This window comes from Schistocerca americana, chromosome 8 (genome assembly GCF_021461395.2).
Source record: "Schistocerca americana isolate TAMUIC-IGC-003095 chromosome 8, iqSchAmer2.1, whole genome shotgun sequence".
NCBI lineage: Eukaryota > Metazoa > Arthropoda > Insecta > Orthoptera > Acrididae > Schistocerca > Schistocerca americana.
The window spans coordinates 100,941,351-100,956,380 of NC_060126.1; the positions used below are offsets into that span (position 1 = coordinate 100,941,351).

The 15,030-nt window shown below is 41.9% G+C and overlaps 1 protein-coding gene across 1 annotated transcript in view; it reads left to right on the forward strand.

The window, feature by feature from the left end:
• LOC124545283 (ataxin-2) overlaps positions 1 to 15,030 on the forward strand; it is a 136,276-nt gene that overhangs the window by 104,952 nt on the left and 16,294 nt on the right. Inside the window, exon 12 of the mRNA XM_047124166.1 lies at positions 8,486 to 9,140. Within this exon, the coding sequence (XP_046980122.1) occupies positions 8,486 to 9,140 (655 nt within the window). The remainder of the gene's footprint in view (positions 1 to 8,485; positions 9,141 to 15,030) is intronic.

Consider the following 15,030-nt stretch of genomic DNA (forward strand, 5'->3'; position numbering starts at 1 on the left):
GAAGAAAACAAGGCACCCTGGTGAAGATGACATTCCTTCAGAATTACTGAGAGCCTTGGGAGATCCAGCCATGACAGAATTATTCCAACTCACGTTGAAGGTACGACACAGGCAAAATACCCTCAGACCTAGAAAGGATGTAATAATTCAGATTCCAAAGAAGGCAAGCCCCTACCAGTGTAAATACTGCTGAACTATCAGTTTAATAAATCATAGTTGTAAAATACTGGTCAAATTATTTATAGAAGTATGGAAAAACTGCTAGAAGCTGACCTGAGGAAGGAAAGTAGGTTTGGATACCTTAGAAAGGTAGAAATATATGAGGCATTGCTGATGAGAGGACTTAACATAGGAGATAGGTTGAAGAAAGCAAACTTATGTTTGTAGAATGTGTAGATTTTGATAAAGTTTTTGACAATGTTGAGTGGGTATCCACTTGGAAATTTTGAAGGTAGCAGGGATAAAATTCAGGGAGTGAAACCATACTGCAGTTGTAAAAGTTGAAGAACATGAAACGGAAGCTTTAGTTAAGAATTGAGAAGGGATTGTAACCTACCCTTGATGTTATTCAATCTGTATATTGATAAAGCTGTGAAGGAAACCAGTGGAAATTTGGAAAGGGAAGTAAAGTTCAGGGTGGAGAAATAAGAACTTTCTCAGAATTGCAGTATCATTGGGAAAACTCAGAGGTGGCAAAGGACTTGCAAGAGCAGTTGAACCGAAAATGGGTTGTGTCTTGAAAAGATATAAGATGAATATTGACACAAGGAAAATGAGGACAATAGATTGTGGTCAGTCAGATGATGCTGAGGAATGAAATTAGGAAATGATACTAAAAGTAGGCTACTTTTAGTTTTTGTGCAGCAGAATAACTGATGATGGTCAAAATGGAAAGGATATAAAATCCAGACTATCAACAGCAAGGAAAAAATTTTGAGAAAGGGAGATTTGTTAACATTTAATAGCAGTGTTAGGAAGTATCTTGTGGGAGTATTTGTGTGTAGTGTAGCCTTGTAGGAAGTCTGATGTGGCTATAAGCAGTTCTGACAAGGAGAGAATAGCTTTTGAAATGTGACGCTATAGAAGAATATGTATATCTAAATTGAGTCTATGCATTTCCTGTTTCAGATTATCTAGCTTCCCTACCACTCACTGACTTCTGAAATTCCATATTCTGAATGTTACAAATTCACTTGTTGTTAGATCTTGTTCTCGTGCTCATCCAGGGTTGCCACAAGTTCTGGAAATTGGGAAATCAGGGAAATTTGAAGAAAACACTGGAAAAATCTTGTTTTTGTCTCAGTAGATGAAATGGTTTGTTTACTGAGATGTCATGCATCATCGTTGGCTGGGCACAGCTGCGTACAGGCAGTGCTTGCCTACTGCTTCTCCCCTTCCTTCCACTCCCCTCAGCTTGCAGTCAGTGCTGCCACCAGTTCTTGCTGCTAGCCTACCAGTTGCCAATGAGTGGCATGGAGGCATACAGAGTGGTTTGTTTGGATCTGATAGTGAGAGACTGTTGATGCAGCAGCCTTAGATGGCAGTCGCGTGTGCATGAGTTGTGTTTGTGTGATTGTGTGAATGAGTGTGTGCTCTCATTTTCTGACAAAGGGTATGGCCCAAAAGTTAGTTCTGCGAGTGTGATTGTCTTTTCTACATGCCTATCTGTGGCTCAGCAATCATCTGTATGGTGAGTTGCTACCTGTCCTCATTAGTATTGATTCTCGGTGTATTTGTGCAACTTATATCTGTTGCATGGATTGATCACCGCAGCCTCATTTCATCAACATTGAGTCTGCAACACATGAGTAGCTGGCCACATGAGTGGATTTCCATGATGGGCAAAAACCGCAGACCATTTCTGCACGTATATTTAACGGATCAGGCCTGCCACTCTGCAGCCTGTCGTTTCCCACTAATGTGCAGGCCCTACCTGTCGGATCTAGTCTCACTGATCTGTCCGCAGGTCAGGTCTGTTTGTATGTGGTGTAACGCAGGGTATTTTCATGGTTTATCGATGGACCCAAGACTGCGATACTCCTCGGCAGGCCAGAGTGATGGATTTCATGAATTGTGACTGTCTCACCACAAGTACATTGTACAGTGCCATTTTATAGACATTTTATTTATTTATTGTAGTACATTTTGGCATTTCAAAAACTTGTCTGGAAATCGGGTAAATATCAGGGAATTTCACTTGGAGAAACTTGTGGCAACATTGTCAGCTCCCTTTTGACATACCCTTCACAAAGATCTTAAGGGGAGTTGGAACACCCTATCCCGACAATGTTAAATTTAGTGACTTGGCTTCCCCGTATTTCAGGAACCACTGGAGCCATTGACATGAAACTTTTACAGGACATTAAATTGTATGTTCTGAGTCTACTGACCTACATCAGTGTAGGACTACCTCCCCTTCTTGTATCTTGCACCTTTATAAGTGGCATGATTCGTGCTGCTTCTATGTCGCTTGTTTCAATTAAAAGCTCTGTTCTTAAAATATTTGAAACCAACGTCTCTTAAAATTCGTTGCATTGACGAAGTGCTACCTTTAAAGCCAATCTGATCAGGCATAATTGTAACAAGTTTTTGTGATACTGGGTATTCCCTGCTTATTTACATTTCAAACATTGAGCACTTTAAAATATCTTAGTCAAAACCATCCATTTGTATTGCAGGTTCCTTGCAATTTTGATACTTTCCAGGTCACACGAAAACAAGTTTTTCTCAGGTTTCTACAGCTCCGATACTTTTGTTTACTATTCTTTGTACAGTTCTCTTGCCGACACGTGCTCCTGCAGTTCGTTCTTGAGTCTCCAAAATGGCTGAAAGGCTGAAAATAGGGCCGCCTTCCTACATGACGTGAACTTTAGTGCTGAATGTAGGAACAGGTACAATAGGCAGGTACAATAATCTAAATTTATTTAAATTATTTGCGGAAGAAGAAGAAGAAGAAGAAAATAAGACGATTTTCCATAAAACCCGTGAACAAACTGTTTTGCTGGATCTAATGTAATATCATATCATTTTGGTGTCTGTCATGTAGCTATGTACTCGTACATACATACTTTGTTCTGAAAAGAGAATGCTCCTCCTGGGCTGTGAAAGAAATTACAGAACACATTTCTCAACTCCAATGTTTGTTGGTTCCTGTTGGCTTTCTTACTTTTGAAGTGAATCCTCAATAAGGTACCCTACATTATTCTGCTGAGTGACTTAAGGTGCGTTTAAGTAGACCATATTCTACAGCAATATTTGGCCACAATAGCATTGCCATCAGCATTTCCACAATGAGGCTGCAGTAGGCGGCAATTTTGCAGAATGGATGGACAGTATCACTGTTGTTGCAGCAGGCAGTTGTTGTCATATTGCTGATGAGATACTAGTGTTTCCCATAAAGGGTGAAAAGTGTTTAGTATTACAGGGCAATATCTACCTCTTTAAATACTCCCCTCTCACTCTCACCTTGTTTCCTACTTCATGGGTCTGCTACAATCATGGGTCTGAGTCGAAATCATGTTTGATGAAACATAGAGAAAAAACTAAGAGGTCTTTGAACCAACGCCAAATGTGTGGCAAAAAAAATTGCGTACGAAGAGTGGAAGCTCAGGTGGCTCTTGACTCATATGGTTTGTATTTGATGCCACGAGTCTCATACTACATCGAGACATGCTTGAAGCAGTAATGGATATTGTAAACAGTTCTTACTTCAAACTTCCTCCAATGAAACATTTCACTCCTTCCACAGTATTGCATACTTTTAGTACTATGAGACTTAATAATGAATATTGAACTTTAAATAGGTACATTAAACTTTTGTATGTATCACCAGTATCTGGAAACTGAAAGGTGGTTGCCAGTTGAATTGTAACTGGTATATATACTCTCATATTTCTATTGGTTTTTGCAGTTCTTGGACCAAAAATGGTGTTTTGACAATCTGGTGAAATTCTAGAACAAGTTTGTAACCAACATTATTCCACTAGATAAAATTTCTGAAGCATTTATCTTACTTTTTAAAAAAAAAAAAAAAAAAAAAAAAAAAAAAAAAAAAAAACACATCCACAAAGTCTAATTTCTCTTATTTCAGACATTATTCCTTATGTAATGTAAAAGGAGGGAAGGTGCAATCACTTTCACTAACTCTTGTTGCTGCATTTTGTGGCAATTCTGCTGCCCTTGTATACCTTTCTGGACCAGGAACATATTGCCACAACCGTTACCAGGCTATAGTGGCCAGTAACGTTCTATTACACGTGACTGCAATTCTTGCAGCTGCAATGACACTGTACAATATTGTTGGAATATATTAGCATCACGGAAGTACAGAACTATATGAGGAGAGAGGAGAGTCAGTGCAACATTGGAAAAATCTGCAACATTTATTCTAATGTTTAGCACTCCAGAATTACCTGAACACGTCCTTGCAGGCTATATCCATCTTGAGGTTCGCCAGGTTGTTCCTAACCCAATGCGATGCTTCAGATGTCAAAGATTTGGCTATAGCACTAAGGGATGTAATGGGAGGGCAATGTGTGGCAGTTGTGAAGGCTCAGCTCATGAGATAGGCAAGTCTTGTACTTTCTCCAAAACGTATAAATTTCTCCACAGATCACCTAGTATGGAGCAGAAAGTTTGAGGTTCACGATGAAAAAGGAAAATTATGAGTTACATTCACGAGAAGCTAAAAAAGCTTTCAGAGCTATGCAACCTCCAGTGTTTGTTACTTTTTTTTTTACTTCGGCCCTTAAGAAGCCAGTTGCCAAGTGTGATGCCTCCACAAAAACTCAGACCACAGATTAAAGTACGGGCATATACACCTGTGACGGAAAAGCTACACTTGAACCAGAAATCATTTGGAGGCCATCAGTAATGGGCGTACGACCTAAGCCACGTACTGCTGCCCACCATCAGAAGCCTACTAAGCCATTCCCTCAACCAAAATGACCAACTCCTTCCATAAGTGAGGAAAAAGTTCGTCAAAAAGTAGTTCAAAGTCGAAGAAAGTGGCAGTTAAACTTTAGGATTGACGAGATCTCTTCCACTCAGATGGGGTCTTTACTCTTGAGGGTATGAATTTCCACTTGGAGGAACTGGAGGCCCGGGCGCCAGCTAATGTTGACCTGACCATCTGGGTAAATCACCGCCTCTGTGGGATAAAGACAACACCAACCATCCCTAAACAATGGCTCCCATAGGGACTTCTGGGTTGCAATGAAATTTAAATGGATACCAATCACATTTGGAATAATTACAGCTCCTGGTTCAGGAGAAACCATTCTGAATCTGCGTACAAGAAACTCATTTTAAAGTCCAAGATACACCTGCATTAAGGGGTTAAAACTCTTACAGGAAGGACAATGTTACTGGAGACAGGTTTAAAGGTGGAGTGGCTGTTTCCATTGATAACAGGTGCCACTCATCTCCTTTCCCTCTTACCACAGCCGTACAAGCAGTTGCCGTGGAAATTCTAGCCACCATTTTACATCACACATTCTTTGTATCTTTTACTCATGATCCTTCGGATGCAGACACACTGACAGAGCTCTTCCAGTCACTCCCGCACCCGTTCCTCCTTGTGGAATACTTGAATGCATACCATGTGCTGCAGGGCTCAGCTACCAATTAAGCCAGGGGTCGAGTTATCGAGCCACTCATCCGTTCTGAGAATACCTACCTTTTGAACTCAGGTCAGATGACACACTTTTCCACAGTGACAGGATCTTTTTCAGATATTGAGTTTTGTTTTTGCTTCCCAGCTACTACAGACTTGGTTCAGTGGGAACTGGTTACAGATTTACATTCCAATGACTCAGATGGTGGTTGACAGGGGACCGCTACAATGGATGATCCAAGGGGCAAATTGGTTGCAGTACAGTCGACAGGATATTTTGGAGCAAAAGGATTTTGCACAGGAGACAGTGGCCTATATCATTTGTTGGATCCAACAGGTTTCCGCAGAGTCCATCCCCCAGTCTAGCAACCACTTCAGACAATGGTCTGTACTTTGGTGGCATGCCAACTGTCACTTGGCAATTAGTCAGACAAACAGCTCTGCGGAACTTCAAATACAATCCAACCACAGAAAACCTTCATGCCTTCAGCTCTGCAAGGTCACATGCGAGGCGAGTGATAAAAGATCAGAAGAGGGATTTTTAGAAGGAATTCACGACTTCCATTAATCGGTCCACTTCTGTTGTGCAAGTTTGGGAATCAATAAGGCAGATTTCAGGCACGGGCATCTTGGTGGAAGTGCCTAAAGACATGGCTCAGGTTTTAGCTGAATAAGTTTTTACAGTCACTGCATCATCCAGACAAACTTCTGCATTTCAGGTGTTCCGTAGGATTGCGAAGATATGGAAGCTCCATTTTTTTTCCCACATAATGAAGTAAGTCCACAACCTTCCATTCTCCATGTGAAAATTGAAATCGGCTGTTTCCACAGCCATATGAGATTCATTATGCCATGCTCAGTAGTCATCAGTGCCCTGAAGTGAAAGGACAGCTCCTCTCGTTTCAATGAGATCTGCTTTGACGGACAATACTGTACAACTTGGAAGGGCGCAATATTAATTCCATTATGGAAACCAGGCAAGGACTGTAGCAATGTAGTACCGGTGGTATGGGGACAACTCTTGAATGTATGGTCAACTGACGCCTCGTCTGGCTGCGCAAATCCCAGTATCACCTGAGCCGCTTCACCCTTGACAACTTAATTCTGCTAGAGATGGCAATACTGGAGCCATGTGTGTTTTTTGACCTGTAAAAAGCCTACAGCACTACTTTCAGGTACATAGCATCCTTCACCAACTTCATATATGGGAACTAAAAGGATGTCTGGCATTCTTATCCAGTCTTTCCTCGAGGACCACTGCTTTTAATATCGCATTGCTGATGCCTTGTCTGACTGCTATGTTCAAGAGAATGGGGTCCCCAGCACAGTGTGCTCAGTGTCACATTGTTTGCCATTGCTATCAATGGCATTTCTTCCACTTCACCAAATATATCCAGTAAACCAGCTGATTCAGGTCATCCATGGCTCCTTACAGCGGCTCAGGTGATGATCTTTTGCTGGGTACCTGGCCACATCGGGATACAGGGAAATGACATACCTGACAAAGCAGCCAAGAAAGCATGTCAGGATGGTGTTGTCCATCAAATGTTCCATGCCATTGCACACCACCATTCATTTTCTGACAGATGCATATGCATCAGTCGGAGACTGAGTGGTTAAAGGTGACAAAAAACAAACTGTGGTCACAGAAATCAACCACACAAGCAAGGTTGATTTCATGTCAGCTTCACCACTGGAAGGAGGTTCTGCTTACCAGGCTACACATTGGATATAGCCCTTTAACACATGGCTTTCTCCTCTGGTGGAAGCATCCACCACTCTGTGAGGTTTGTGGTGTGCCACTTTCAGTTCAGCCTTTTTTCGCAACATGTGTCTTTTGTACTGACATTAGGGAAGCCCTCAGTCTCGATGGAGATCGGCCCACCGTCCTCACCAATACTGATTCCAGTGTTAGAGGAGTGGTGAAATTTTGTGAACTGTCATCATCCCTCATTTGGTGGGGAACTGAGGCAGACTTGAATGCATTATAAACTAATTTACATGTGGAGACAGCCTTTGTTCCCACCTATGAGATTGGTGTGCTGACTTTTTGGCAGGGTGCTGATGACCGTGATGTTGAGCGCCCCTCACTTAAGATCGTCATCTTCCAACATTAATTTTATCATTAAAAATAATCCCTCTGCACCTGAAGCACCTAAAAATAATGTGTTGTTTTAAATTATCATTACCTTTATGCTAATGCACTTTCCATCAATGTTATCAATACAGTTTAGTAGATTCCATTATTTCCTATAATGATCAGCTGATTTCCCCCCCCCCCCCCCCCTCTCAACGCACCCCTCCCCAAGTTTATTGAGTTAATCATAAATATTCAGTCTGCAGGTATTCTCTTATTGCACATGAAATTTCAGGCACAATGCTTTGAATGGTAGTGCGTTCCTTGAAAAAATAAAAGGAAAGCAGTATACACATTCAACTTTTTAAACACTTCATACGGCCTTGTTTGTTCACCTTAGTAGGCTTATGTCAGTTAACATTGAGTAAAGCCACATCACCATCTTCTAAAGATGACATACTGCATAGTTACTAACACCGAATCATTTTTATTGGCGTTGATCACACGCACACCACACCTGTGACACGACTCGAGCTCCATCAGTGGGTGCCCTATCTCCCATGGCATCCTTTGAAGAACCTATTATGTTTACAAGGAATAGACGAAATACACATGCTCAGTTTGGTCCAGCTTAAAGTGGTAAGTAAGGAACCAGGTGATTATGATAAGTGGATTTTTGGAGGGGACTTGTAACAGTAGTATAATTTCCATCATTTTGTCATTTGCTGATGTTTGAATAGACAACTAATGACATAATTTAGGTATCAGCACTAAACAGACAAAATATTTTGCAGATGGTTCGAATGGTGGCACAACACGGAGGTGGTGTTGTGCCCCTAGGAGCTGTTCCCACGTCAGTCAGCTACCACCACGAGTCCCCGGGACCTCAGCCGGCACCTGGTCCCCAGTTGCAGTACGTGCCTGCCGCTCACGCGGCAGCTGTTGGACCACCTCACCCACATCATCCGCATCACCCGCACCACGCCCACCACCACGCTCACCACCATGCGCCACCTCCCCCGCCGCCACCTTCGGGCGGCGGCCCAGGCACTCCGTCACCTGCACAGGCAGCCGGCAACCCAGGAGGGCCTCCACATGCACACGCGGCAGCAGCCGCTGCCGCTGCTGCGCAGGGCGCGCCCACTTACCACCACCATCCTGGAGGGTCACCAGCGGCTGGAACTCCTGGCGGCCCTGCGGGATACCAGCAGGGTCCGCCCCCACCTCCTCAGGGGCCCCACCCTCCCGGCCCGGCACCACCTCCCCCGCCACCACATGCTTTCCCTGTGGTGTGCCCTATCCTTCCTACACAGCAGCTGGGACCCCCACATGCCCATGCACCTCACCATGTCGTGCAGCAGGCGGGTGCTGTTCAACAGGCTGCTGCTGCTGTTCAATATATTCATCAACACCAGGGTGCCTACCACCACCAACACCCTGCAGCTGCAGGTAAGTTCCACATCTATATCCTCATCCTCATCCATACTCAGCAAGTGCATAGCAGATGGTACTTCCTGTTGTACCAGCTACTAGGGCCCATTTGTGTTCTATTCAAGTATGGAGTAAAGGAAATGATGATTGCTTAAATGCCTCTGTGCATATTTTAGTGCGACTAATATTGTCTTTTCAATCACTATAAGACTGACAAACTGCCTGTTGGCTCCCATGTCGGGTTCTTTAGCTGATCTTTGTTCGATGATTTTCCTGATGGTTCGTCAGCATTAGTGACTGACAATTGCAAAAGTGTCGCCCTCCAGTTCTGTTGGTATGTTGGAGTCAAGTTCACGGCTGCTGATTTTATGTACCTGGCACGCCAACATCCGAGGTCTTTTCTGTGGTCTCCTCCTGTGCGATTCTCCCCCTGCTACCTGCAGCCTGGGAATCCATTACCCATTCATCTTGAGACTTTCTTCTTTCTTGATGGAGATATTGTCATGTTTGTGTATTTCTGTAGGTTCTCTGAACAAGCTCTTCTCTACAGCATGAACTTCCGTGTCGGCAAATTTTACTATATTGCCGATTTCACACAGCCCATGGTCTGCCACAGCCGAATTCTCTACCTGCCCTGACCTGCAATGCCACTTTGGTGATCATTGTGTTGATTGATTTTGCAGTCATTCCAACATAGACTTTAATGCAGGTGCAGGTGTGCAGTATATTCCCAACATTGCAAGTGGGGTCCCTTTTCTCCTTTGCCGATCTGAGACGCTCTTCGACCATCTTTGTCATTTATAAATAGTCTTTATGCCATGTTTGCACTGTATACAGGCAATTCTGTCTGTCTCTGGGAATGTGTGGCAGAAAGGCCATACTCAACATTTCTTTTTCCAATATATAACTTAGCAGAGTGATTGACTCTTGTCACTTCTTATGCAACTGGTGCAGTACCCGTTGCTCCTCAGAACAGTCACCAGGTGTTACATGTTGTCTGAGGTGGTGCAGCTCACATATTTGTCTTGCTCACTTCAAGAGCATATTAATTGGCTTGGGTGGCAATTTGACAGTTCTTGTAGGTATTGGTCCTTGTGTCGTTTTTCGATACATGATGTGTCCCAGATTTTCACCATCCCTCATGGCCAGCCCATCTAGAAAGGGTAGCTGGCCTTTTGTATCTCTGTGTTAAACTTTGTTTGCATGGAGGCTCTGCAAGTGTCTTAGGAAGTCACCAAGCTGTTCCTCACCATGCCTTCACACAACAAATTTGTCATTGATGTATCTGTACCACACCTTAGATTTACGAGGTGCCAAGTCCAGTGCATGTGCTTCAGAATGTTTCATGAAGGAGGTCAAGTGGACTACCCAAGGTGATGCCTTCCAGCTGTTCAAAGACGTTCCCATTCCACATAGCTCATGGTGAAACATATATGAAAGAGCTTGGTAATGTCTTACGTAAAATGGAAGTGATGTGCTCCTGAGTGTCACTGAGAGGCACTTTTGTAAACAAACAAACATCATCGAAGCTGACCAGGATGTGGTTTTGTCCAAGTTCGTTTCCTCAGCTTCTCAACAAAATGTCCTGAATTGTTTATTTATGTGTCAGTCTTTCCCCTGAGCGGCTGGAGCATAGGGTCCAAGTGTTGCACCAGTTTTTGTCGGTGAGCCAGAGTGCTAACAGTCATTCTTAATGGAACATTATTCTCATGGATCATTGGTAATCCATAAAGCCAAGGTGGTAGAGCTTTTGCGTTGCACAGTTTTGCTCTGTGGCTCTATTACATAGAGGGTTGTAGTTCACTCTTAGATCATCACTTAAAGTTGGTTCTTGAAACATAATGAGTAGACTTTCATGGGATAATTTCTTTCTTCTATTGTTCATCTAGTTGGCTGTTTCAGCACCTCTGTGATGCTCTCCCATGGGTCAACCAAATGTGTTCATTTTTGCTGCCCTTCATGTTGTGTCCCCTGTTAGTCCTATTTGGTACGGGTCCCACACACTTAAGAATGCAGGTAGTAGTAAGAGTTTGACCAAATCCAACCATGTTTGAATGATATTTCTGCTATTTGACTCTACAAATTTCTTTATTTTATATTACTATCATGATTTCGGCATCAAATCGTTATAAAGTACAGCAATATTGGGTATAATTAGACTTTATTAAGTTATTGTTGAGATCTATTGAACTGAGTGCTATAGTGTGTAAATAAGTACAAAATCACAAAAATGTATGACAGACAGGTAGCAAATGTGTTTTACAACTTGTATGCTCTGAACGCAAATGAAAATCTTATCAAGTGGGACTGAAATGCAGGTTTAGGGGAAGGAATAGGAGGGTTAAAGGAGAAGAAAATGGGCTTCACAGTAGGAGTGAAAGAGGAGAGAGACTAATTGAGTATTGCAGTAAATTTTGTATGCTATTCAAGAGCTCCATGAGAAGACAATGTACTAGCAAAAGAGGTGGAGACATGGGAAAATTCCAGTTGGTGTACATCATGGTCAGAGAGATTTAAAAAACAGATATTGGAGTAAGGTGCACTCAGGTGCAAGTATAAACTCAGATCACAATGTAGTAACGATAAGTAAACTGAAGTTTAAGAGAATCATCAGGAAGAAATTGGAATACTGAAGTACTAAGGAATGACGGGATATGTTTGAAGTTCACTGAGGGTGCGGATATTGCAATGTGCAGTGGGAGTCCCACCATTTAACACAGAGGAAACAGCAGGTAAATTGAAAGAATATATGGAAGGCCTGTATGAGGGAAAAGACTTAACTGATGACATGGTAGAAGAAATTGGAGGGGATCCAATGTCAGTCATAATTTTGAAAAGCTCTGGAAGCTTGAGATTGAATAAGGCAGAATGGATAGATAACATTGCAGTTTCTAAAATTATTGGGGAAGTCGCAACTAGGTGGCTATTCATGTCGATGTGTAAATTCCAAGAGACAGGTGATGTACCATACTTTTGGAAAAATATCATCTGTACGATTCCGAAGATAGCAAGAACTATCGCACAACCAGCTTAACAGCTGATGCATCCAGACTGCTTATAAGAATAATATACAGAATAACAATAATATACAGAACAAATTTAGGACACGTTAGGTGATGATCAGTTTGGCTTCAGGGAAAGCAAAGAGGCAGAGGCAGTGTTGCTGTTGCATTTGATAATGGAAGCAAGACTGAAGAATAATCGAGATATGCTCATAGGATTTGTCGGACTAGGAAAAGTGTTTGACAATGCAAAATGGTGCTAAATATTCGAAATTCTGAGAAAAGACAGGTTAAGACAGGTGACACAGTAGTTACAAGAACAGAGAGAGTTAATAATGAACTATAATGAAGTGCTCAGATTAAAAAGGGTGAACAATAGTGTGAAAGACTGCATCCCTGTTTTACAGTCTACATGTTGAAGAAACAGTGGTGATGGGAATAAAAGAAATATCTAAGAGTGTGCTTTAAATTCAGGATGAATAATAAGAATCACTTATGACATTACTGCCCTCTCTGAAAGTAAGGAAGATCTAAAAGATCTGTTGAATGGGATAAACAGCATAATAAATACAGAATATAGACTGAGAGTAAACTGGATGAAGACAAAAGTAATGAGAAGTAGGAGAAATGAGAAGAGTTAGAAACTTACCATAATTATCACAAAGTAGACAAACACTCTAGAGTTTTACATGGTTCCTGCTAGGTAGCAGCAGTGTGTGCACACTTCAGTTCTACTAAAAATGGGACAGCAGAAAGTGTTTTGTGTTTTATGTTTTGTGCAGTGTTGGTCAGTAATAACTGTTCAGCATGACTTTAACTTCGGTATGGTGTGGATCCTCCCACAGCACAGAACATTAGACGATGGCATGAACAGTTCTAAGAAACAGGTTGTTTGTGTAAAGGCAAATCACCGGGCTGTCCCCAAGTGTCTAACACAGACATTGAACGCATCCCCCATGGTTTCGCAAGGAGTCCACAGAAATCTCTTCGCCGTGCAGCTCGACAGCTCAACATGCCCCTGCTGAAACCATACAAAATTCAGCTACTGCAAGCTCTTCGTGAAGGTGACACACAACATCATGCGGAGTTCTGTAATTTTGTTCCTGGCTAGATGGAGGGTGACAGTTTACTTCCACACTTAGCATTTAGTGACTAGGAAACATTCCATTTAAATGGAAAGATGGGGGTTTGTAAAAGACTATGTTTATGTGCCTCAGTTAGCAACAACAATGAATGAACTGAGACGTTGCATAACAACAGCTGTGGACGCTGTAACTCAAGACGTCCTCGCTGCAGTGTGGGAACATTTTGAATACCACATTGACATATGCTGTGCATTTCTAGGGCACTATGTCGAATACCTATGAAAATGGAATAACAAGGCTTCCGATGTGAAGAAATGGCATACCAGTTGCGTTTAAAAAAAAAAGTGCTATTTCTCCACATCGGTATTCTTTAAAAACAGTTGCTGAAAATTAACAAAACTCTAAATGAAAAGATTGGTCGTTGCCTGAGTGGTGCCATGTGAGGGGAAATGCTGATGCATTCACTCTTAGCACTACCAACAGAAACAGCAGCATTTAACTTCACCATGAAATTCTGACACTGCAACTGCTAGGTTGCTGGTGTCTGCAGTAATAAAAAACAGGGAAATCGACATGAAGTGTTCAGGACAAATCCAATACATGACGAAACTGAACAACGAACCCATCGGACACCTTTTATTGTGCCACTTACATGCATTTACCATTGTTTACAAAGTGGTTATCGAAAAGCATGCACATGCATTGTCTTCCTTTCAGTTTTTGCTTTAAGGGGGATGAGAAGGCTGCTAGCTTGTTGATAAGTACAGAATATCTAATAATAAATCAGTACTTAAGTATACAGTTCAAAAACTGGCAGTATATTTATAATGTGCAGCAGATATTTTTATAGACCGGTACGTCAAAATTTTTGCTCAATACCATGAGGGTTGATAATGGTATTTTTTAAATATTTCGCATTCCCAATATTTTTAAAAAATATCAACTGTCCTAGATTGGGTCAAAGCATTGTATGATAGTGGGAAAACCAGAACAGAAGATAATGTTAGAGATGTGGTGCTACAGAGGAATGTTGAATATTAGGTGAACTAATAAGGAACAGAGAGGTTCTCCACAGACTCTACAAAGAAAGAAACATACAAAGTGCGATCAAAAAGTAATAATGGGAATATCTGTTTTTCTTAACAAGTCTTTATTTATTCATCGACATCAAATGTGTCCCCTTCAAAGTAATCTCCCTCAAGGTACGTTTACGCTGGGATACATGTATCGCGACATGTATGAGCGACATGTCAATTTGACATGTCGCGATACATCACCTCATACAAAAATTCACGGAACTTGTATGCGGACTCTCGAGCTCATACATGTCACGTATACATTTTGTATATCGCTTTTTGTCCATATACGCGACATGTATGAGCGACATTTGAAGAACTCGCGCATGCGCAGTACTATCATTTCCTGTCGTCTTGTCGCCTGCCGCTTATTTTGACGATTAGCGCATGCGTAGTACCAGGCTCTTTGGCGGCTGTTTGAGATTTGGAGGTGCCGACTATCATTTCGACGTTAATGTATCTGCATAGAACATCAAAAAGTGCCATATGCAACATTATTCTTCGTGTTTGCGAGGCTATTGTGCAAGTTTTATTCCAAGAAGTGAAGGTAAAAGTTTTATATATATCAGAGTATGTAATTCATTCTATAATTTTTTCTTGCATCTGGCACGTATATCAATTTTTTGCTATTATTCCAGTGGCCTCGCGTGATAATGTTGACAACGGATGCAGACAATCGTGTGTGAGACGTTGGCATTAGCAATCGTGCAACAATGCAAATGTTTTGTAATGAAATCTTCGTTTC